At 43.7% G+C, this 25851-nt stretch overlaps 1 protein-coding gene across 1 annotated transcript in view; it reads left to right on the top strand.

The window, feature by feature from the left end:
* The window catches only part of ZNF827 (zinc finger protein 827), a 141010-nt gene that overhangs the window by 61361 nt on the left and 53798 nt on the right, over nucleotides 1-25851 (top strand). The window contains exons 6-7 of the mRNA XM_065877197.1: nucleotides 533-590; nucleotides 17558-17661. Of these exons, the coding sequence (XP_065733269.1) occupies nucleotides 533-590; nucleotides 17558-17661 (162 nt within the window). The remainder of the gene's footprint in view (nucleotides 1-532; nucleotides 591-17557; nucleotides 17662-25851) is intronic.

Here is a 25851-nt window from a genome sequence, read left to right as displayed (position 1 = left end):
TATCAGAATGTGTGCACTCGATGACTCTCGCACCCAGAGGTCCTACGTTTGTTTTTATATCCCGTCTCACAAAGGGGCCTGACAATACAGAATGCTTAAAGGTTGTCATCCAAGTCAGAAGCGGAACAGTTGCAACAACTGCAGTTTTCATGCTGAATCAGAGAAAAGCAGACATTTTCAGCTGGGGAAAAATATAAGAGAAATAACTATCTTTATGCACATCTGTGTGTGTGTGTGTGTGTGTGTGTGTGTACATGTACTTACTGAGGCCTGATGAAAATCAGACAACACAGTTGTACTTTGTTAGTAATTCTTTCCCTTTGATTGGTTTTTAATAAACTATTTTGGTGGATGCTATCGACATGCTTTTGTTGCCTGTCTTTACCAATAAGACAGGAATGGTTTGAATGTTTAAAAAAGAAACCCACAAAAGAGAAAGAGGAATGTGGAGGATGTTTCTGCTTCAGCCTGAAACACACAAATCGAGTCAGAACAACCTAAGAGGTGTCTGTTTCATCCTTTCTCTTTACAGAGAAGGTGAGCAAAGAGCACATTCACACGAAAGAAAACACCATCCGGACGACCACCAGGTAGGCCACTGTGGAGTCCCCTCGGAACACTCCCTCTGGGGGCCTTGAGGCCCACGTCACAGTTTGAGCAACATTCCTCAAACCGTACTCTCCCACTGGGTTCAAAAGTCACCCCTTTATCATCATTTTGTATTTGAACTTTGGTTGGTGGAAACAACACAAAACGCAAAGGACACCAAGGGGGAAGGCCATTCACAGTTATTAAACATCTAAATGTGTCACTTTGCTGGAGAGTTTTCCTTATGCTATTATTTTTTATTCCTTACAATGATTGTGTGAAGTAGATAATATTATCCTCTTGGCAGAAGTTTCCTGACCGGAGAGTTGAAGTGGGTGGCTGTATTTGGGAGCTGGATCTGTATCTCAGGAAAGCCTCAGTCGGTGGGTAGACCGAGGTTGAACTGTGTTCCTAAGTAGCTTTGCAGCTGTGGACTGATAACTTGTCACCAGGGACATCCCAGCTTTTTAACTCACTGCATTGTTAGGAGGGCAAAAATGTAAAAAGCAGAAGAAAGACAATGCTTTCAGAAATTGCAGGAAAACTGACATCACTAACAACTGTAGGTTAAGGAAGCTTTCCATTTGCCAAAGGCAGTTTAAGAGAAGGTCAGCCAGGGTGGGCTGCCCATCAGTCTGCCGCCTGAAAGGAAAAGGACGGGTCAGTACTGCCACCCAGCCTGAGGCTCATAACCACCCAGACCTGAACTGTTGCAGGCAGGTGCCAACAAGTGCAGACCCACCTCCGTGGAAAGGGAGCTCAGGGGAGAGGCAGTCTCCCCCTTGGCAGGCTTTAAGTCAAGGAACTTTACTTTCCTGAGCAAACTTAGATTCTTCCTCCTGGGAGCCGTTGCTTGGTTTTACGATTTAATTCTTGTGACGGAAGATCAACAGTGTTTTTCCTTTGGATGTGATGTGAGTCGACCTCGGACCATCACCGGGCTCGTGAATGGTGTTCATTTGCTTCTTTTTAACTCTGTGAATCGGCATTTGGGACTATCAAATATTAAACAGTAATTAAAGCAGAGTCACACAGGGTTCATATAGTATTAGGGACAGAACCTGACTCTAACCCAAGCATGGTGTTAGGCTTGCCTCCGTGTATAAGTACGCAGATGGGGAATGAGTCTTTCCATCTGGTCTGTGCGTTGTGTTGGGAAATGGGTCTGGGGGATGGAGAGGGGACTTTGTTCAGTTGGATGCCCAAATAGGAGATGTGAGCTACTATAGATTCCAGCCTGCCTTCTCCATGTAATCCTAAGGCTATTTTTTTTTTTTTTTTTTTGGTATCTATGCTTATGTTCGTGAGTCTAAACACATGAAATGGGCCAGATTGGTAGACATCGAAAGACGGCAGATTAAAAATAAGAGGTGTCCATTTTAAGTTGCTTCCCTGGGCTTCCTGAAGTGTCACAGGTCAGGTTCCCTAGAAGCAGAGCCCGAGACAGGGATCCCTGTGCGGGTGTGTTATGGAGGGCGTGCTCTCAGAGGGACCTGCAGGGATGGGATGGGGCTGGAGAGGGAAGGGGAGCTGAGCAAGGATTCTAGGGCCCGTTGTCTCCCGCAGAGAATTCTGGAACATGAATTGCACCGCAGAGTAAATCCTGCCTTGAGGTAAGGGGGCCAGCTCTTGGTCCCCCCTCATTATCCACTAACTTCATCAGGGGATGTGTAGCCTGCCAGGTGCGGGGTTGGGGGGGGCTCCAACGGTGAGGGCAGTTCTCACTACGAGCAGCCGGCACCCCTGGGGATGCGGGGTGAGTGCACCAGTGCGGTCAAGGGGATCTGGGCAAGACCCCAGCCCCATCTCCTATGGAGGCTTTCTGCCGGTTCTTTAAGATTACATGATAATATTTACCTAGGAGAAAGGTATGCTGCGAGACCCTGTTATTATGCTTTTCAGGTGTTCTCTGGGACGAGGTAAGAGGAGGTTTGAACTAGCCCCAAACAAGTGAAATGTACAATACCTCCTTAGCCTCGGTTGCCTTGGCTGGAGCTGAAGCATAACTACAGGATAGAAGAGAGGGGTTTTTTTTAGCCATTTGGCAAAAAACGAAGCAATCCTTAAATTCTCCTGTTGCTGGGAGATTATGCGTAAGAAGAGATCCAAATCAGAGCTTTTGCCCAATGCAGAACAAGAGGTGCTTCCTATGAGCTCCCCCATCCCTACAATGTGGTGTGCAGAAATCAGTGTTATAGGTTTCCTGGTTTATTGCTCTACAAAATCCTTGGTGTGTTTTTATTTTTCCTTTGAGTAGGCAACTTGCCCAATTAGCCTCTCCTCAAAGAGATCTCTTTTTACCTTCTCACCTCATTACTTCAGGTGGAATAGAATCAAGCTGCCTTGTGCCAAGAAATCCTCTTTAACCTGAGTTAACCGATAGCAGAAATAAGGGGAAAAAACGCCAACTCTCTTCTTTTTTGATTCCCGTTTTGGAAGAAACTCTTATTTTTGGAAGAGGTCTGCACAAGGTCAGCTAATGGGGTTATGTTTTAAGCTATGATCTGTGATACTTTCCAGACAGATTTACATCGAGCCTCCAACTTCCCATACCTGCAGATTTTTTAAGTACTTAGTGGGATGTTTGGTTAGTTATCAGATCTGCCACGTTTCATTTCCTGGAAGAAGCTGACTGTCCAGAGCGATGGCTCATCGTGGGAATCAAAGTTCGGAATTGCCCATGTTTCAGAGTTGCTGGGCACATTTAAGATAGCTGACTTGTGAAGAGCAGCCTTGGGCGCCGGCCTCAGCACAGTATTGAGATCAGGCACTTCCAAATGCTGATGGGTGCCTGAGCCCTTCCACTCAGTGAGATCTGCCTCTGTGATCTGGAGATCCAGGGGAACCAGAGGAGAAAAGAGACGTGCAATGCTGAAAAAAGAAACTGATCCTCTCCAATTCTCCCTCTGTCCTTTATCAACCCACAACTTTCCCCACTGTTGTTAATCATTATTAATCTTGACTCTCATGCCAAACACAAGAATGAAGAAAAAGTGTAGCAACCCAAGTGTGAAACACTCTGTCTCTGGCAGTTCCAATGTGTGCTTACCAATGAGATATGGGGGTGCTGGTTTCCATGCCCGGGCACCAAGGCAACAGGAAGCCCATGGATGTGCGTACAGGTAACTCCCCATCCCATAAGGGCTGATGACTGCACCTCTGTCCTCATCCAGTCCTCCCTCGTCACAGCTGTCCATTGGCCATTCTGCTGTTTGTTAATTCCTCGATTATAAGATGGGGAGACATGGAAAGAGAAAATGATGTTGGACAGCATTCCTTGTTAGCCATTTTTTGTGTGTGTGTGTGTGGTACGCGGGCCTCTCACTGCTGTGGCCTCTCCCGTTGCGGAGCACAGGCTCCGGACGCGCAGGCTCAGCGGCCATGGCTCACGGGCCCAGCCGCTCCGCGGCACGTGGAATCCTCCCGCACCAGGGCACGAACCCGTGTCCCCTGCATCGGCAGGCGGACTCTCAACCACTGCGCCACCAGGGAAGCCCCGTTAGCCATTTTTTAAAAGAAGTTCTAGGTAAAGCTAAGGGTTGAAACTAATAACTAGCAAGTTTCTGGATCATTGGCTCTTGACCTCATTTTTCAAAAACTCTTACAATGGAAAATTTCAAACAGATACAAGAACAGAGAATGTACCCATGATCAAGTTTAAATAATTATCAATTCATGTTTCATCCATCCCTTCCTTTTGTTCTTCTTCCCTGTAGATTATTTTGAAGCAAATCCTAGACATCATTGGAAGAACTGGTTTGAGAACGCCTTTTTAAAAAATTATCCTAAGAGCTTAGACTCAGCTGCTTCAGTTAGGATCATCTTCCCAAAAGTAAAGGAGAAAACTATCCACCAGGGTATCCCATGTGGCCAGGCAGAGAAATCAGTCTGCTTAGCAGCCGGGATGATTGGGTCCCATGGTCCTGCTCACCAGTGCCTTGACCTTTCCCTTCCTTCCACCCTTGTCTGTGCCCTCCTAGGAGCACCTCCATTGAATCAGTCCTTCAGATGGAGCTTCACTGTAAATGCTAAACAGCAGTTCGTCTGCCTGTTTAACCTTAGAGTCTAGAAAATTCAACCTAAGTGTAAAGAAGTCTGTGCGTCCCCTTTGAGATAGCCGGTGGCATTCTTAATGCCATTCTACCTGACAAATGAGATGGGGAGAAGGTCCGCCCAGTCCCATGAGAACAGAAGGACTGAATGCTTAAGAGACTAACGCAATCTTGATTTTTCGATTTCCTTTCCCAGCACAAGCCTAGGTTCTGCTGGGAGCAGATAACCAGCTAATATGATCACTTGTAGATGAAAATATATGAGGCATGATATCATAACCAGATCCCAAAGTTTAATGGAATAAAAAGAAGATCTACATCTTCTGACATGGACCATCACCCAACCAGATGCTGGATAAGATCGAAATAGGAAAATGGAACCCTAGAGTAAGAATCAGATAGCTCCTGGCAGGTGAATTGGACATGCTCGATGTTGTGTAACACCATGAACTTCAAACAATGGCTGCCAAGAACCCTCTCTTGGTTATTTGTTCTCTCTCTTCCCCATTAATAATTCAGCGTCCATGGGGCTATAAGATTGCAGGCCTATAAGAAAAACTTCTCACACCTGGCTTGCTCTATTCCAAAAGCAAGGAAGTATTTACCTGAATTGGTTTTTTCCCCCATTACTAGACAAAAAGCAGAAGTGGGAAAATCAGAAAGGTAGAGTCCTATCATGCTGTGCTGACCAACATTTAATTTGCCCAGTTTTCAGAATTTGAAATGTGGGCTATTTTTCTGTGATTTAGATAATGGCACTTACAGAGTTTACTAAAAGACATACGTACTTGGAAGTGTCCAATACAGAATTTTCCGGTGTGATTGTTTGGGTGCCTGTCCTTAAATATTTATGAGTCAGTAATAGAAATTGCACAAATTTGTACGAGCGTGATGTGCCGCTTCAATCTGTGCAATTTCCCCTTTTCATTTTTTAGAAGGCATAAGAGAACCATGCTCCATTACCTTGAGAAGTAAAAGATGACACAGAAAGAACACTGGATTAGATGGAAGCAATTAAGAAAATAAACAGGAAACAGAGCAAATGAAATTGGTGATTTTGGAGTAGCTCTCCCTATAGTCTCTTCACCCTTTATATTTTCTAACGTTAAAATTAAAGGCACAGAATTTTGTTTCTAAAAAATGGAAATGGCTACTAATTTCATGGAATCCCTCCAGTTAGGACAGTCGGTGCTTTTTTGGTGAAGCCAAAGCTGGTTGGTGGGCCATTGAAAAGTTTTAAAAGCGCCTTTGCTCAAGACACTGCCATCTACTGGGATACTGACATAATAAATATGTAAATCTTTGTTGTCTGTGATGTTAAGTACCCACCCCCACCCACCCACCCAGTAAGGTACCTTTGTGCAGTGCACAGCCTGCACCACTGAACGTAGCTGCCCTGACACAAGTGTTGACGGGAGAGTTTTTCACTGGCAGTCAATCCTTCTCAACTTATCTTTGAGTTTTCATTTTTCAAAGAAGTTAAAACTCATCCTTTAAACAGTGGATCTTTTTTTTTTTTTTTAAATACATATAGCCTCAAACTACTTTGTGCATTGCTGCCATTTGAGGTTTCTTCCTTCTTATCACACCAAACTTTCCTCAGTACTTTTCTCTATTTCTATACGCCATTGTCCTGTAGGTGTCACGCTCTGCTGTTTTTCCTCCCACCCATGACCTCTACATTGAACGGTTATAGTTGAGACACTGTGCTTCCGGAACTCTTTAATACGGTGTCACTGTGAAGAGTTTAAATCTTCTTTTCAAGGATCTGAAGAGGGCTGTGCCTTTCTTTTCTTCATTTCCCTGGGTTCTCCCACCTTTATTTCTGCTGGCTTACAACTGTGTTCCATCTGTTTGTACAGCTCAGAACAGTCAGGAACGAGGTAGAAATGTGTAAGCCTCTGTAAGTAGACATCCTCCTTTGACAGATCATGCACAGGTGACATGTGACATGTGGCTCAGATGCCAGCTTCTTCTAATCTGGGATTTTCTCTCAAGGGTGTCTCCATGGTTGTTACTAGAAATATCTCCAATATTCCAGGGTTGACCTCTGTTTAGCAGGGAAAGCCCTGGTGGCTGATGCAGCAGGCCAAGGCCCATCCACATTTCACTGGGGTCACCTTCAACTTCCACGGGACAAAGGGTCTCGCATCGCTGCAGAGAAGACTGAGTTAGTTCATCTGTGCTCTGCTCGCCTCGGCAGAAGCCCATTGTCCTTGTTTATGTACAAAGTCAGATTCCTGCGGGAGATCCAGGTCCCTCCACGAGCTGACATTTCACGGATCCTGACGTGCAGGTTCACTTCCGCGGCTGCGCCTGGCTCCAGCTCCCCGAGGTCTGGCCTCCCTGCCGCAGCCGCCCTCGACAAGACCTGGCATTGTGCTACTTGTCCTGAGAAGTTTCCTGGCTCCGCGGTGGATGAATGCTCGAGCCGCAGCAACAGGAATTGTCCCTTGAAAACGTGGTGTTAGGTTGTACGGATTGGCCTGCCTCTAGGACAGCCCTAAATAGAAGGCATCTGTACTTTTCAGAGAAGAAAATTTAAAAACATTACCAAAATGAATTCTCCCTAAAATGTTCTACTTTTCTTCTACAGTATTTTAAACAGCCTTTTTCTTCCGTGGCTCTCAGCCTTCTGCAACTGAAGTTGACTGATATGAATGGGATCAGAATTTAGATACAGTTGCCCCCGCCTGTGTCTCTTACAACTGCCTTCAATTATATCATCCTTCAGATTACTCTTTAAAAGACTAAGAGTCTCTTTAAAAAATAAAGGATACTGAACAGTAAATCTTAATCATTTGTTTTAAGTTTAAAAAATAACTTTTAGGGCTTCCCTGGTGGCACAGTGGTTGAGAATCTGCCTGCCGATGCAGGGGACACAGGTTCGTGCCCTGGTCCGGGAGGATTCCACGTGCCGCGGAGCGGCGGGGCCCGTGAGCCATGGCCGCTGAGCCTGTGTGTCCAGAGCCTGTGCTCCGCAACGGGAGAGGCCACAACAGTGAAAGGCCCGCGTACCGCAAACAAACAAACAAACAAACAAACTTTTATTTTCAGAGAATATAGGAGAACATAAAGAAGAAAAAATACCCACTTATAATCAATCCTGCTACCTAGAAGCAGCCACTGCTAAGTTGGTGGTGTGTATCCTGGCTGAATTTTTATCTATTTATAGATGTATCCTTTCCTATCAAAACTGAATCCTACTATATATACAGTTTTATAATCTTCTCTTTTACCTAGTAATATATTAAGGATTTCTTTCCATGTCAGTAAACATAACCCAATATTATTCTTTTCATATTTGCATGTCATAATTTATTTAATACATCTCCTATTATTGGATATCAAGGGTTTGGTTTGGTTTTGTTTTTCAAGTTGCTGCTAATTCTGGGATAAATTGACTCAAGAAAACATTCGCAGGTTTCAGGCATTTGCTATGAATTGTCTAATTGACTTTCAAAAAGGTTGAATCTACAATTTTACCAGAAGCTAATGAGAGAATATTTTAAAGGTCTCTGTGCTTTATCATTAAAAACATTTTTTTTTACCGATTGAGAGGTTAAAAAGTATATCTTATAGTTAAAACCTTTTCATTTATTGATTCCTGGTGATATCAAGCATTTTATTCATGAAGAGACATTTTTATTTGTTCTTTTTGGGGTTTTATTTTTGGTTTCTTTTTTGGTTTTCTTGCGGTACGTGGGCCTCTCACTGTTGTGGCCTCTCCCGTTGCGGAGCACAGGCTCCGGACACGCAGGCTCAGTGGCCATGGCTCATGGGCCCAGCCGCTCCGCGGCACGTGGGATCCTCCCGGCCCGGGGCACGAACCCGTGTCCCCTGCATCGGCAGGTGGACTCTCAACCACTGCGCCACCAGGGAAGCCCCTTGTATTTTTTTAATCGTCACTTATTATTCTGTCTGGTGGTTTGTCTGGGTTGAACTTTTTATTTGATTGTTGATACTGATTTTTTTATTATGAAAAATTTTAAAACAAAGTGAAAGGAATAATGCAATAAACCACCATATTCCCACCACCCAGATTGAACAAATGTTTGCTACACTTATTTCACCAATCTTTTTTTCCTTATATTTTAGATCACATCCCTGACATGACATTCACTCCCACATTCTTTGATATATATATCTCTAAAAAATAAGGACATTTTCTGCAATACCATTGTATACCTTGCAAATTAACAACACATTCGATTGGTTTTTAATTGCCAAGAAGGTTCTGTTTGATCAGCACCAACCAAGTGTACAGCCATGTCAATGAGGAGGAGAAACACATCTTGGCTTTCTTATGACCTCCAAAAAATTAAAGAAAATCTGGTGCCTATATGCATAGCCGAATGATGGAGTGACCTTGGTTCTCCATCTGCCCACAAGCCCCATTTAGAAACCCACTGAATCTGCAATGCCAAGTCTCAATTTGGAGATAAATGCCCCGGCTGAAGCTTGCCAGTGTATAACGATTCATTCAAGCTTCACCCACTACAGTCCTTCTTTCTTTGAAAATGTGTGTCCCCAACATGATGGATGACTGGGTTTCCAGGCCTAGCCCACTGGGGTCATGAGAGGGCTTCTCTGTTGTGTCCCTTTTAAGCTTGAATAGGGAACTTGCTGTTTCAGATGCTCAAGGTTGTCCTCAGGTCAGGGACTCGCAGTTGTTTTTAATCTCGAGCACTCTGCTCCACCGCCACATCCCCTGAGCTGCCACCCAGGGTTCTTTTATTCAAATAAGTAAATAGGGCTTCCCTGGTGGCGCAGTGGTTGAGAGTCCGCCTGCCGATGCAGGGGACGTAGGTTCGTGTCCCGGTCCGGGAAGATCCCACGTGCCGCGGAGCGGCTGGGCCCGTGAGCCACCCCCGCTGAGCCTGGGCGTCCGGAGCTTGTGCTCTGCAACGGGAGAGGCCACAACAGTGAGAGGCCCGCGTACCGAAAAAAAAAAAAAAAAAAGTAAATACATAAAATCATTCAAGAGTAGGGGTCCTCGGGAGGGACAGTATACATGAGCGCCACTAAAGCTATGTTTTCTTTCATTATAGATCACCTTTTTAACTGACTGCAAGAAAGTTAACAGGGAAACTGGCACTGACTTTTATATCTAAAATGTTGATATCTGGGCCCGTTTCAGAAGAAGCAGCTACCCAATCTCATCCAAAATGAAATGAGGGCCCAAGCGGGCAGGTAGGATGACCACCTACTGTCTGCAGTGACACACAGAGATCGCTATACTGGAGCAAAAGGACCTTACCCGGGTTGCAAAGAGAGCTCAAAATCCTTTTACAAAAATCGGTAGACCTAAGCAGTTAATATATTTCAAATATGATGACTTATAAATATGTTTCAGAACATACAGATATGTAAATATATACAAAAGAAATAGTGAGCATCCATTATTCTGTTACAAATTATTAGCAAATACCCAAGGACAGTAACATTTGAGAAAAAAATAAGCACCACCTAAAGAAAATTGCATTAATCATGAAAATTAACTTGAAATAATGTTATTTGATCTTTTTTTAAAAATGGAATATCTAAAAATAAAGTATGTTTGTTTTTCAGTTGTGAGCATATTTTCATGCAAGCTAGTACAGCTTCTCAGAAAGTTTCTTCTGACCTTAAAGTACTTGAAGAAATTTTGAGAAGATAGTTATAACTAATCCAAATATTTCCCCTGTTCCTTATTTTCGAATAATCCTATCTGGATATGTTTGAAAAGCTTTAAAAAAAAAAAAAGGAAACCGCAACCCTTTGTGTTCTGTGTCAAGGACTATAACCTGTTATTGTTAGCAAGGTGTAGTTTTGTTCAAAGACAATGTTTCCGGTTTGTTCTCATTTCCTTTGGTTGCAAGATGTATACCTGGAGATCCCATGTGGAAGTTACCTGTATCCATTTCAATCTGCAACATTCGTATAACGTGTAGTCAGAAAGTCTTGGGACTAGAGTGAGATTTATTCTTGGAAGAATTTAGTCTGTCGCCTGTCTCTGCTTGAGGCTTTTGGCGGCATAGAGGATTGTTTTCTTGACTAACGCCTCCTGCTTATTTCAGAATGTTAATGCAATGTGTCACTCCTGGGTCTAAGTGATTCGGAGGTCAGTACAATGGTTGTTGATAAATGTATGGAATTTCAGTTCTTAAAAAAATTAACCTGATACATCCATACAGAAAACAAGTGTTGCAGTGTCCTGACTTGAGAGCTGGGGCTAAGTAGAGATTGAGGCAGCCCTGTTACCAGGACGGACAGATGGCCATCTGGTGCGGTGGCCCAGGGGCTGGGGTCTGCTGGGAGGCAGGTAGCGGCTGCAGAGGGAAAACATTGGCTTCCACAGAACTTTCCCACCCCAGAAGGGGGCTCTGGCTCTCCTTCCGCAATATATAGCTTCTCCGAAATATCTAAGTCAGATAATTTGGTCTTAAAATTTCCTTAAAATAAAACAAAATGAAATAAAAATTAACCAACATTCTTTTGGACATATTTAACCAGCTCTTAGGAAAAAATCCAGAAGCCCTGTTATGTTATATGATACATGGCTGAATAAATAATTAAGTACTTTTACTTGAAAAAACACCATCTTTTTTACTGATTAAAGAAAATTTTGTCTGTGTGCGGATTGAAGTCAGAATATCACTTCAGGATGATTTGCCCGAAACGCTTACATTTAATGGAATTTCATTCTACTCTGAAATATGTAGATCTTTCTAGAGTCTGAGGACAAATTCATTGCAGAGCAAAGTCTTTTTTTCTTATTTAATCTTTCTTTTCTATTTGCCATCCCCAAGTTCAGTCCTAAAAGTTATTGTCTTTTAGAAGGAAAAAAAAAATTTCTTCTTTGGTGTTCCTTTTAAATTATAGTGCCACTACTAAGCATAAAGTTGTTTTTTCTTAACTTTCTCTTACATACTATATCCACCTTATTCTTTTCCTTTTTTGTCTTGTTCTGCTTTGCTCTTGCCATCAAAACAAGAATTCCCGTAACGTGTTGATTTCAGTGGCGGCATCCCGGGGGGGATGGTTTGTAAGTAGATGGGTCTTCTGTTTTGCACGAAGCCGAACTCCCTGTCGGCACTCGGATGTTAAAGGTGGAAATGTTTGTGCCACAGTCAGCAGTTAGCAAAATGTATCCCTATTTAGAGCCATAATCTTTTATGGACTCTTATTATTTATTGTAAATCTTTTCTTTCCGCAGCCCTGAGCTGTTGACCTCACAGCGCATGCCATCTAATGCCTGGAATTGTCCAGTCACTGTGACACCAGTGCCCCTTCATATTTTAACCCTTAGATTTTCTGCAGGAGAAAAATCAAAATACACATTCATTGTCCGTTTCATTTTTATTCAGAAAAGAAACTCGAATAAATAAACATTTTGTCTTTTCCAAGTAACAAAAGGCAGGAAAAGTAATGGGGGTGTTTGGCAGTTCTAAGTCTACACCAACATCTTCCAGATGCTGTGTCTGAGTATTTATCGATTATACGAGTTAGCTAGTCTTCAGGTGGCCTGTCGTTGTACAGGACCAAAAGGGAGCCACTGTGGTAGGTGGTGATTTTGTTAAATGAGAATAAGTGACAGTCCCTTCCGCCATTAGCTATTAGTCAACCTGCTTCTCTACCAACTTTTTACCGAAAACTGTGAACTAGAAATAAATCATTTTCTGGACGGATTTTGCCTTTTCCACTTCCTAGGCTCTCTTTCTGGTGGAGGGGCTTTTTCACACTAAAATGACTAATTGAGTCAGGGAGCACGAACCATGCGGCATTCGCAGGCTTGCTCCTTTTTTCCTGGGAGAATTGGTAACTATCTAAGCAGTTGAAGGACGGTACACACACGCTTCAGAGTCTAGTACGTCGTAAAATCTGCAGTTCATTGACTCTTTTCCTCCCTGAAAAGTGCAGACCCGCTGCATCCTGAATCGGGTACCTCCGGGGCCTCCCCTCTCTGCCCGCCACCCTCTCCCATCACCCACAGTCCCTGTGGCCTGAACGAGGGGCCGGTTTGTTCACCACAGAGCTGGACGTCCTCTGAGAGCAGATGGGCTTCTGCACTTTACAGACCCTGTGAGGCACAGGAAAAGAAAGGGGACCTAAGGATGACCGTCTCCACATTCTGAGAATGACAGTCCTTGGTGCCAAGTTATAAGTACAGCGTCTTCTGTTCTCAGAACACAGGCAGAAAGTTAAAGATAACCAAATCATTTTTCACATCTTCTATTTCTCAATTGAAAAAGCCTTTCTTTGGTGACCTAGGATTCTGCGTACTGAAACAGTACTCCCACCTCACTTCCCTCCCTTCTTCCACTGTCTCTTCCTTTTGTTCTGTCAGTTCCAAGAAGGATCCATGACTTTGTATTGTCCACGTGTTCCCTAGATGTTAAGAGACCAAGCAAAAGGCAGTGTAGCTTAGCTTAATGGGCAAGGGTGCAAAATGCGATGCCACCATGCCTGGGTTCCAATCCTGTCTCAGCCCACGGGCATGGACAACTACTTACCTTCTCTGTACCTGAGTCTCTTCATCTGTAACATATGGATGATAATAGTAATTGTCGACACCCTATAGAGGGTCCTTGTGAGGATCCAATGGAGTTAATATACACACAGCCCTTTAGAGCAGTGCCAGACGCTTAGTAAGCAATACACGTGTTTGTTGCCATTTTTATTGAGCATGTATGATGTACTAAGAACTTTAACATGAAATATCTTATTTAACCCTTTACAGCTCCCCTATAAAGATGGTATTTTATTTATTTATTTATTTTTAAAGATGGTATTTTAAAAGCTCTTTTCCAATGATGAAACAGGCTAGGGAGGTTGTTGACAAAGATCACTTCACCATTAACTGGCCGATATGGAATTCAGACTCAGATCCTTCCGACTCCAAACTCAGCACTAAACCACTGCACTCTCACTTCCCAGCGTGAATGGATCCGAATGTGGAGCATCGCAGCGGGGTGTCAGGTCTGAGACATGCTCTGTTAACGTAGTATCTTCTCTTTATAGATAAGACCTTACATCAGTCTAAAGCTGCTTTGACTTGTCAAAGTTTCTCCATTGACTCTTTGCCCCTAACATTGCCAGTCCTTTTGTGCTTTTCTAGTATCCAGCCTGATTCCCTTCTAATTCTCCACTTCTTCAGGAGAAACCTTTTCTTTTCTACACAGGAGAAAGCTGGCCTCCAGGGTAGAAAATTATTTGCAATGTTGTTTCCCTCAGCGATTGCCTCCGTTTCTTCTGAGCGGCTAGATGGTTATAGGGCTTCACTCCGCATGTGCGTGAAAACCTGTTGAAGAGAACACGTGACGATGCAGAGCTAGCAAAACCTAGGGTGCTCTTCCCAGCACGTAGCGTGGCCGCCTCTGCCTGGTTCACCTGGAAACCTTCGGGTTGGTTGGAAATGTACCCGTGGTCTTTACCTGCCCTATTTCTTAAACTATTTTTCAATCTGCCTGTGTCGCTGCCGCTTTGCAGTGTTGGCCACCAGAGTCACCATGTCCCCTATGGATTGCTGCTCTGGCCACCTGCCTTGGGTTCTCCAACCCACCGGGCAGAGCTTCCTGAAACTGAAATCATACTGCGTCCCCGCCTTACTGAACACACCGCCGGGCTTTCCTGGACTGTTAGGGCAAAGCCGGGATCCCTGAACTCGGTGTGCGCACCCTGCCCGGCATTCCAGCCTCATCCAGCTCCGCAGACTGGCTGTGTCCTCTCACTGTGCAGGGGACACTTCCCCCAGACACTGGGAACCCTGACAACCCTGCTCTCCATTCAGGTCTCAGCTCAGCCGTGGCTTCTGCAGGAAAGCCGCTCCTGGCCAGGCCCGCGCTGCGACCCCGCTCCCCTCTCTTCCACAGCGTTAGTCTAGTCGTGGTAGCCACGCAGGTCTTTGAGCCCTCTTAACGTTTGCAGCCGTAGCCAGTTTTGCTGACGTTATGTTCCCAGTGCCTAGCATGCCCAAGCACTCACTAAATGGTTACTGCGAAACTGAGGGAAGGAGGGCAGTGCACACCTTTCTCTGTGGCAAGAAGGGTGATATTCCTAGATACCTTAGGGGGCCTCTCTAGGGGATCTGGGTGTCCCCAAAGGAAGTCTCCACATTTCAGACCAAACAGTTCCATGAGCTTCCTGAACTCTCAGATTCTAGCGTCATTCCAGGGTAACCGAAGGCCCATTGCCTGACGTTTACCCTGTGCCCTTGGGCCAGCCAGTGGTGGTTCCCATGTGAACTGTCCACTCAAACACGAGGATGTCATTGTCATCTTGTATAGATGCTTCAGAACTGAGGAGGTGGGATTCGAGAAATCTCACGCTCTGGGTCTGACCAACAATCCTCCAAGGGCTCTACCTCCTTAGAAGTTCTTTGATTCTAAACAGTCTTCTTTGTGGAAGAGTTAGAAATTAACCGAATCTCTCCAGCGGTCAACGGACCCTTCAATATCAGAGTGACCTTTCCTTCATGCATTTTATGCAAGGAAACTCTATTCTTTTTGTCGACTCGTGAGGAAAGGTTGATTAATTTATGCTCCCTTTTGAGCTAGACAGAGATACAGATAAAAACAGCTTACGATGATCGAACACTTACTGGTTGCCAGACACTGTGAAAAGCACGTTCCATGAACCATCTTACTCAGTCCTCCTAGAGTGGGTATAGATGCTATTAACGTCCCACTTTATAGACAAGAAATGAAGGCTCAGAAAAGTTAAGCGATTTGTGCAAGGTCACACAGCCGTAAGTGGTGGAGCTGGAGTCTGGACCTAGAACTGCCCACTCTCAAGTGCACTCTCTTAGCCTCCATGCTGCCTTGCCTTATCCTTTCACGAGTTTTGTATCACTTGCAGGTTTTGACCTGTTTGGCACAAAACAACGTGTCTCCCCACTCCCCATCACTGACTAGCCTATAGCCAGTTCACTTTTTAAGCCTGTTTAAATTGTTTTATGTTTAAGATACAAATAAAAAGCATGCCACACATTTTCCAAACTCTAATGGAAAACTGATGAATTCATAAAAGTGCTAACAAAAGATCAATATAAAAAAAATTAATCACATGGGACTGAGTGAACTGATGAGGATGATTATACTTTTTGTGACTTTCTGTTTAAATAATAAAAAAAAAATCCCACAAGGACTCGGAGGCAAAAAATATACAAATCAGTTTTCACTGCAAAGTGAAGGAGCTGTTACAGTGGAGGATTACTGGACTGAATGTCAATATTATGACATAGTATGGGTGTGTCTCGTGTTTGGTAATTGCAATCATTGTTGCTTCTGTTGTGGTCATCCATTTACAATGCTTGGTGTCAGTTTATTTATCTCTTGTAAAAATAAAATACAGTGTGTGTGTGAAAAAAAAAGAGATAAAACAGTCTGAGGAAAGGGTAATGATTAAAATTTTATTATCAGAAACAATACGAAAAAAAACCCAGAAAGCATGCCACACAAAGTTGCATCAAATCTAGCCTGAGTCATGTGAAACTATACTGTTAACTGTGTGTTTTATTTTTAAAAGATGGATATGTCTTCCATTTTTATCGTAATCTTTCCTTTTTAATATTTAATAACAGTAACCGGTAGCCTCTTGGCATGTTTAGAAAAGCAGCACCAGTCATGGGAGTCCTAGTTTTGCGTGACCCCAGATCTGTTCCTTCCCCCATCTGCAGTTTTGCAGGAGCCGATCCGGCAGGCTGTACGACTCTGACTTCCGGGAAGGTTCAGCCAATCAGAGCCTTTGATGTGGTGGGGGTGGGGCTTAAGAAAGAGGCGGGGTATTTCCCTCCCTCCCTGCCCTCCCTGTCTGTCTGCCTCCTGCTGCGGCTGCACCTCTGTGGTCCCAGCTCCCTGCTGGGCAGGCTCACCTTGCCTGCAGCTTCCACCAGGTGACCTCAGTTCCCTGGGCTCCATTTACCTCTCTCTGCCTTTTGTCTCTCCAGCCTCAGCGTGCTGGTGGCTTCCTGCTAGCTCTGGGCTGCGCTGCTGGCGCCTATGAACCTTCCACCACCTGTGCACCGAGTGAAATTTGCTCTGTTGTACAGTAATAGGGCTTCCCGTGCTCCATGTTGGACTCTGTTGTGTATTCCAGTATTCTCACACGTGATCGCAATATAATTTTCTTTAGAGGCATGGGAGATGGAGGCTATGACTGGGTTAAAATCCGCTGATTAAAAGCAGCCTAAGTGTTTGTGTTCACTATGGCTGTGGTATAAGGGGAAAACCCTGCCTGGGTGTTTGGTGTCTAGTTCTCACTGAGTCACTAGGGGAGCTTAGAATCACTCAAGTCAAAGCCTCAATTTCTTGAAAAATGAAAGTGCTCCCCGGGGTCCCTTCTGGCAGCCCCATTAGCTGGCTTTAACTCCTTCCAAACCAAGACAGTTGTAGGATGCAGACTCAGTTCCTGTGGGGACCAGCGAGTTGTCTCCATCGGCTCGGCAGACCCTGACTCCAGCCATCTGCCCTTCGGAGGGGTGCCATTGGTCCCTGAGGGGTCAGGTGACACAGTGTGGGCGAGCTGGGGGCAAATCTGTCACCACTCTGGAAAGACCTCCAAAACAGGCTTTTCTGATCTGACACATGTGCTTGGTCTTCATTCAGGCGCAACTCACTCCCAGATCATACAGTGCAAAAGTAAAATGTACTGCTCAGCTGTCCTGACAGTGGGTTTAACAATGTATCAAAGATGTTGTTTCATCTGTTCACCTTAAGTATACAACCAATGGGCAGAACGTGCCGATGGCACTTGTCTGATGTAATATAGTCTCTCTCTCTCCATTTTAAGCACAATCTTATAGTCTCTAAACAGCATTTTAAAAATATGTTGACCCACATGTTGTTTGTGTATACGTATATATTTGGGGCCAGATGCTTTGGGTATCTTAAATAACTTTGATTTACTAAACTTCCCTCCTCCTTCCCCACCCCCAGCCCTTTCTTTTCAGAAGATACCTTTAGACAATCACCATTCACGTCCAACTCAAAAGACCTGCTGCCCAGTGAATCTGTGCTTCACGGAAGAATATCAGCTCCAGGTATGGAAACATTGTCGATTTTGCTTCTACTAATGGTTGCTTAAAAATTACTTTTCTGGAATGCGTGGATTCTCAGGTACTGTTGGTTCAGTTTATAGGCTGAAGTTACTCATCTGAAGCCAGGCTTTTGAGAAGAGAGAGAATTTAAATAGCCACAAAAGTTTGTTAAAAGAAAAAGCAGACAGTAAGAAAGCTCTCCGCTGCGGGGGCTTATTGTTCTTTATCGGCTGATGTTTCATTCGCAGAGTGAATTCCTTTGAAATAGCGAAGTATAACCTGGAAATAATTTGCTTTCCACGTTGTCAGTATTTTAGGCAGGCAGCCAGGAAGATGCAGGAGGGCGGTGGCAAGACCGCTAGTCGCAGACCGGGAAGATCGTGACCCTGGTGGGGATGTGGGCCACCACAAAGAGCACTTCGGTTTCCATGGCAGCAACACAGCTTGTTACGACAGTCTTGCCACCCAGATATCACCTCTGTTCTGAGAGGATCCTCATAGATCCGTCTACCACTTCCTTTTGCCACCTCGGCCTCAATGCACAATTTCCTATCCACACTTCCTTTTTCATTGCTCCCTTTCCGAGCAGAAAGAAAGATGTGCCTGCTGTCCCCTTACCAACAGCATGGCCATCCCTCAGGACTTAACATGTGCATCTCAGAGTTGTCATGAAATGAGAACGTTTGAGAACCCCTGCCCTGGAGTCCCTCCTCCCTTCCCACCCCTCCCCTACCCCAGTACCACCAGTCCAGCTGCCAGGAAGCTTTCAGCTCCCAGTCACTAAGAGAATTTCAGAAGCTCCTGGTGGCCTCCACACCCGTTCATGTGTCCAGGAGAGACCAAGGCCACATGTGTGCACGAGGGGCTCACAGCAGGGTTGTTGGCCAGGAATTCCTGCAAGAATAAAGTCCAGTGTCCCCCTCACACGCAAGGAGCCCGTGTCACAGATGCAAACGGCTGCAGAGCTGAGTGTTTTGCGATTCAGAAAGACCCAAGGAGCATCTTCTGAGATACTGGCTTGTGGATGTCACAGGTCGTTGGAAGTGGTCCGTGACAAACAGTGGGGAAGAGGCCACTCTTTGTCGTTCTTTAGTCTTGTGATGGCAGATCCATTTCTTCTCATCTCCAAAGAGTCCTTGTTAGGCTGGCAGGGCTTTTCTATTCAAACCCCATAAATAACATGCTTACACAAAAACACGTTACATAATACCTGGTTCCAGAGGTGGAAAGAAATTCTGGTTAGTTGATGCCTTCATTCTCAAACAGGGGCTATTGGAACTGCTGTTTACTTCCCACAGTGTCTTTTTGAATAACCATCTCCCTGTTCCCCAAATTATCACCCTGCTGTTAAGTTGATGGATTGTGACTTTCTAATGTCAAAATAACTGCCTAGTAATTGCCTGTCAGAATGCTGTGACCCATACAGCCAAGCATCCCGTGATGTATATACAAACCCTGCATTGCTGGCTTAATGTGCGGCTTGGCTATATTTTAAGAAGGGTTTATTGGTCAAGTTACAGCTCGCCCTCAAAAAGTAATATGTTTAACTATGTGTGTTGTGTTGTCAGGTGGGGAACTTGCTATGATGCGCTTCACAGACTTTTATTACAAATTAGATAAACTCACCCTTAAAAAGTTAACTCTTATTTTGGGGGGAGAAGTCAGCATAACAGGGATTTTTTTTTTATGTAAATCCACCATTCTTGAGGGGTAATCAGTCTCTGTTCTTGAAAAAGCCTTTCTTTAGGCAGAGGATAGGCAAAATGACTATATTTAAATTTTGCCAAAATAGACAACTAAAAAGGGCCTATTTAAAGCAAGCAAGGTAAAAATGCTTTAGAAATGGAGTTAAAATTAAAAAAATTAAAAGCGGTAAGGACAATCTGGTGATCACAAAGTTCTCGTAATCCGAAGATATATTTTGCAAGGAAAACCTTGATAATTTGGACGAACTGTGGAGAAGACCAACCTGAACTAACAAAAGATTGAAGTACGGAGACTTTTCAAGAAAACATGTGTTTGACGTCTGGACCGTGATACATGGCCATTGTGTACTACCTGCTCAAGCTCCCCAATCCTTTACCCACAATTCTGAAATCCATAATTTTTTGAATAAGTTGTTTGGTGGCAAAACCTAATGGGAGGCTATTGATAGCCTTTATGTATTATGCCAAGGATGAAATCCATACATTTTTGTTGCAGAAATATCAATGTGCTTGATTACGAAGGCCCATCGGAGTGTTACATAAAATAATATCTTACGCACCATATTATCATCTGAAATCAGAAAAAGTATGAATCCCAAAATACATCAGGCCCCAGGGGTCTTAGATAGATATGGTGAACCTACATCTGTTCCAGGACTCTGCTAAATGCAGTGCTGGGAACAAAGAAATTTTGAAGCCACAGTTAAAGATCTTAAGATTCTAGGGTATAAGAATCATAAATTCCTATAGAAGATTTCGGAAGACCAAGTGGACAGCAGATTTCTGAATCATTGACGATGTGGCAAGAACGAGTTGTCCGAGGCAGATGCTCTAGTACTACGACAGCATTGTCAATGAGGGCCTGGATTCGAGAAAAGGAGGACGGGGATAGGACAGGCAGGAAATGGGCTAGTTGACTAGTTTGGTTAGCTTTGTTATCAGCAGGTTGAAGTAGGGACCTGTGGTGGCTGTGCAGAAATGGGGAAGCCAGGAAGGAGATAGCTGGCTTTAGTGGCTAGGCAGAAAATCATTTGTTAGTATATAAATAAAAGCGTCAGCATCCTTAGACATCTTCTCTTGGGTAATTTAAATGTCACCATTAAAAAATTATTTCCATTCTTTATTTACTTAGCAAACTTCTTGCCACACATCATGTAAAGATAAATGTCAGCCTGGAGAATGACCTCAGAGTCCCAACTAGTGGAGACCATAATTAATGAGGTTTAATGTGCCTAGTTACAATCCAAGAAAGCCCTTGCAAATGCTGAAAACCCACAGCATTAATTCAACAATATATATTGGTATATATTTATATACCTCTATCAGTGGGATGAAATTCTGTCCCATTCGCCTTTGGAGTGAGACCGCGGGGCAGGGGAGTGTACCACGTGAGAGTATCGTTGAAGGCCTGGCAGCTCCAGGCCAAAGCGATGCTCACAGTGGGTTGTGATTGTGTTTCAGGCCTGTGGAGCACGAAGCAAGTGGTGTGGGAGAGAGCAAAATGGGGAGAGGTGGTAGCACCACGGATCATGGAAAAATTGAGAATAGCACTGTTAACTAGGCATTTGCCTTCGGCAGATGGTCTCTAAGACACACAGCTGCCACCATCCCAGAGAAACAGAATAAACACAGAGCTTCGCAGTGTCCTGGACCCGGTTGTTGCCACTATTTCTAGACTGACTTTCCTGTGAACCAAAAAATGCTCACGAGCCAAGACCTAACATTTTTACTTGCTGTGAATGTCTTAGGCGGAGGTAACACCAGGAATCCTTAATAAAACAATGAGTTAAAAGCTGCTGTCATCGTCTGCTGGAGGGATGTGAGGACAAAATAACCTGAAGGCCGTGAATAGATGACTGAGTGCACCCTGGCTAGTGCCGTGGCTGGTGGTGATTGTACAAAAGAAATAAAAGAGATTTCCTATTATGGGGGAGATAAAATTACAGACTCTGTGTAATTTAATGTACTTTGTCTAATTTATAGTTGTCTCACTTTGTAAAAGATTTACACTAATAGAGGAGAGATTCTGAGGTCAGGTGTTTTTCAAGGCACGAAGGGCAGTTCTGTATAAGGAGTAGACCCATTGCCATGTACCTGCAGCTATTGTGTTTTCCCGTCGTCTTTCCGAAGCAAAGGCTATTAAGAGAAGGATTTACGTCTCAGCACTGCTTTTAAGCAGTGTGGAGCTTCAATTCTGTTTTATTATGATTTTGAAGTCACAGTATGTTTGCTCTGTATTAAGACAAAAACACAAGCAGAGCGGGTGTGAAGGAAAATGCAGGTCTCCGTGGAACTCTTTCACTGTGTCTGGAGTCACCGATGCGTCTGTTTGTTATTTCAGACAGAGCTTAGAGTCAGGCAATGTAAAACATATCAGCAATTGTATTTGTAAATCCCTTCACCCATTATTTGCTAAATTCCCTTTAAAAAAAGAAACTCTTTTTGCTGTTATTGTTCATAACATCCAAACAAGAAGAACATGGGCAAAATTTAGTTCAAGACTTGATATGCCAATCAGGTTTGATGTTCAATAAAAAGGCACATTTAGAATGGTCTGCCTTGTCCCCAGGCCAATTCTTGATCCATTTTCCTCTCTCTGTTCTGCCCATCACTCTAATACAAGTTGTACCATGTCATATACACTTTTCTGAAATCTAAATTAATGGTGCCTTGCATTAGAGTGCCACCAGTGACTAACTCTTGGCCTGCCGTGCAGCTGCCCAGATAGGAATGACCTCTCTCAGGCAGTGGGTTTAAAAGATGTGCATGTCACCTTTGTTTATGTTAAGACTTCCCGACTCATATCTCGAGAGAGAGACATACCAAGCTTTCCTGGATTACAGCAAAGTGTTTTCTTCAATCCTTTTTCAAACACAGCAGATTCTTTTAAAATTCAGACTAAGTCATGGATAAACAGTAGAACATTGGGTGTTGTTTGGTGTGTATCATTTTGTGGCTTAAGCTCCTTTTTGATTAAACAGATTCATCCTGTACAGAGGAGGAAGTTAATAGTTATCAAGGACCTGCTAAATTGTCAGGCCCGGGATCTGTGTCATCTCATTTAATTTTGAAAACAACCCATTGAGACAGGAATTATGCTCAATTTACCGGTGAAATGGAGGTTCAGAGAGATTTAATACCCTTTTTCCAGTTTTATTGAGATATAATTGACATATAACATTGTATTCGTTTAAGATGTACAACCTAACGATTTGATATACATATTTTTCAGAATGATCACTGCAATAAGTCTAGTTAACATCCATCACCTCACATTGTTACAAATTTTTTTTCTTGTGAGAACCTTTAAGATCTGTTCTCTCAGCAACTTTCAAACCTGCAATGTGGTATTGTTAACTACAGTCACCGTGCTGTACATTTCATCCCCGGAATTTATTTATCTTATAACTGGAAGTTTGTACCTTTTGCGGAGACATTACGGATTACATGGGTTCAGAGATATTGTGGATTCAGTTCCAGGCCACCACAATAAAGCGAATATTACCATAAAGTGAGTCACACAAATTTTTTGGTTTCCCGGTACGTATAGAAGTTAGTTTACACCATACTGTAGTCTATTAAGTATGCAATAGCATTATGTCTAAAAAACAACATGCATGCCTTAGTTAAGAGATACTTTATTGCTAAAAAATGCTAACCATCATCTGACAATGCAGCGTTGCCACAAACCTTCGATTTGTTAAAAAAAAAAAAAAAAGCAGTATCTGCGAAGCACAATAAAGTAAGATATGCCTGTAATAACTTGTTCAGAATCATCCAGTTGGTGAGTGGCAGCCCGTGAATTCAAACCCAGAACTCCACAGTGCATTTTCTCTCTTTCTGCCCTGTCACACTGCCTCCTAAGTCAGATATGTGTCACCAGCAGTGAGCAAAGAAGCACATCTCTCCAGGGTTTGCCCATACGTACTCCTAGTTGACATTTGAAGTATTACTGATGGATGACCTTCTTTTAGTTAGGAATAAAAAGTAGTCCTTTAAATAAGATATTTCAAAGCAGTGACAAGATAAGAATGTATTGTTTATTAATATAATGCTAATTTTGTCCTCTTCCCTTTTAATTCTTTTCTTTCTTCCCTTAATGCCTCGATATCTAGGAATCATAGTCACTTGGAATGTTTCTTTCAGTCAAGAAACTTAAAGAAACAATGTTTCTTTCCAGTAACCTTTTTTTTGCGGTACGCGGGCCTCTCACTGTTGTGGCCTCTCCCGTTGCGGAGCACAGGCTCCGGAGGCACAGGCTCAGCGGCCATGGCTCACTGGCCCATCCGCTCCGAGGCATGTGGGATCCTCCCGGACCGGGGCCCAAACCCGTGTCCCCTGCATCGACAGGCAGACTCTCAACCACTGAGCCACCAGGGAAGCCCGCTTTTCAGTAACCTTTAACGGATTGTCTGAGCCGTAGAAATAGTTTCATGAACCTGGTTAAAACCTCCTGGTTAAATAAGACACATAACACTGAAGTGAGTGGTGATCTGATCAGCGATGCAAAAGGAAAAGTTCTCCATTGGGAATCAGGAGAACCCGGGTTTAGCCCTAGCTAAGCTTCCAGTAGAAAGAGAATAGAAGAGCTTCAAGCTTCTTCCACATCCCCTCTTTTTCAAAAACTGCCATGTAGTGGTACTGTGACCTCAACTCAGGTTTCTTTATTTTCCTTGTGGAGCCAAAACTATATGCTGGTATGGGGAACATCAGTTTAGTCTACTAGAAATTCTACCACACCCACTAAGAGTTGGGGAAGGGACATAATCCTCGAAGGACAGTACTGGGGATGGTAGTGACTGAGAAGCGGGCACAAGAAGGGCATCTGGGAAGATGGACCATTTCATTTCTTGATCTGGCTGCTGATTACATATATGGGTAATTTTGTGAAAATTCATCAAGCTGTGTTAGGGCTAATTGTCTTATTCACAAATAGGTGGGTCTCGATGCCACGTGGCCACCTCCAGGCCATCAATACGAGTGCGTCTTCACTTCAGAGACCGAAAGTGATCATGATGCCAGCTGTCTTTCAAGTAGACAATTTTTAGTTTACAGGAGCATTTCCATTTGTAGCACAAAATTGCCCCGAATTAAGTGACATATAGGTTGATATCTCTGATTCCCGTTCTGTTTCAAATTGGGAAAGTATTCTGCACTGCTTATAGCATTTCTCTGATGTACTTACAAAAGGTGAGCTATGTAGTCTGTCCAGCTGTTTACTAGAGGGAGAAGTTTTTGTTGTTACACAGCTTCCTGACCCAGATAATGTTATTTGAGGCTAAAAATGATGTGCTCGCAACTAGCTCCATCTGTCCCTCAGCAGACTAGTTTGGTCTCAGTCAGAGTGTAGGTGAATTCCAAAGGGGAGCTGTTGACTCCATTAAAAATTCTTTGAAAAGAAAGGTCTTCGTGTCCAAGTTAGTCCTTCTCAAAAATGTGACTAATCAGGTCTCTGCAGACCAGCGGTTGTGGTGTTCACATACTGAAGGGGTTTAATTGTGGTAACCTTTCCAAAGGAGAAATTTATCTCCAGTTTAGATGCCTCATCTGAGCTATCTGTGGAAAGCCACAAAGACAGAGGACAAAACTGTGGTCGCTGTGCTAAGTCCCTTTATCTATGCCCAGATAGCACCGGGGTTGAGTCACTTGGTATTGAAGATAATCATCAACTCTTTCGTGTTTGTACTTTGCGGGAAATGGTGACATCCAAAAGCCCTTTTAAAAACCCAGTTTTTTGGGCTTCCCTGCTGGCACAGTGGTTAAGAATCTGCCTGCCAATGCAGGGGACACGGGTTCGAGCTCTGGTCCGGGAAGATCCCACATGCCGCGGAGCAACTAAGCCCGTGCGCCACAACTACTGAGCCTGCGCTCTAGAGAACACGAGCCACAACTACTAAGCCTGCGTGCCTAGAGCCCGTGCTCCGCAACAAGAGAAGCCACCGCAATGAGAAGCCCGCGCACCGCAACGAAGAGTAGCCCCCGCTTGCCACAACTGGAGAAAGCCAGCACACAGCAATGAAGACCCAATGCAGCCAAAAATAAATAAATAAGATAAATTAGTTTTTTTAAAGCCAGTTTTTTGTTATGTAAATTAGTTCGTGTCATATTTTAGATCCCATGTATAAGTGATATACGATATTCATCTTTCTCTGAATGAGTTACTTCATTTAGTATGATACTCTCTAGGTCCATCCATGTTGCTGCCAATGGCGTTGTTTCATTCTTTTTTATGGCTGAGTAAACATACTTGTGGGTACGAAAGGGGAAGGGGGTGGAATTAGGAGTTTGAGATTAACAGATACACACTACTATATATAAAATAGATAAACAGCAAGGACTTACTTTATAGCACAGGAAACTATATTCAATATCTTGTAATAAAATATACAGGAAAAGAAAAAATCCAGTTTGAGGACTTTGTTTCTCAGGTGTTTTTCAGGTTAGGTCCCTGAGGCTGTGACCACTTCGGCCCCGGCCTGATATCTTC

The sequence above is a fragment of the Phocoena phocoena genome, chromosome 5 (genome assembly GCF_963924675.1).
Source record: "Phocoena phocoena chromosome 5, mPhoPho1.1, whole genome shotgun sequence".
Classification (NCBI taxonomy): Eukaryota; Metazoa; Chordata; class Mammalia; order Artiodactyla; family Phocoenidae; genus Phocoena; species Phocoena phocoena.
Note: the sequence above shows the minus strand (reverse complement) of the source record. Positions and strands in the feature narration are given on the sequence as shown.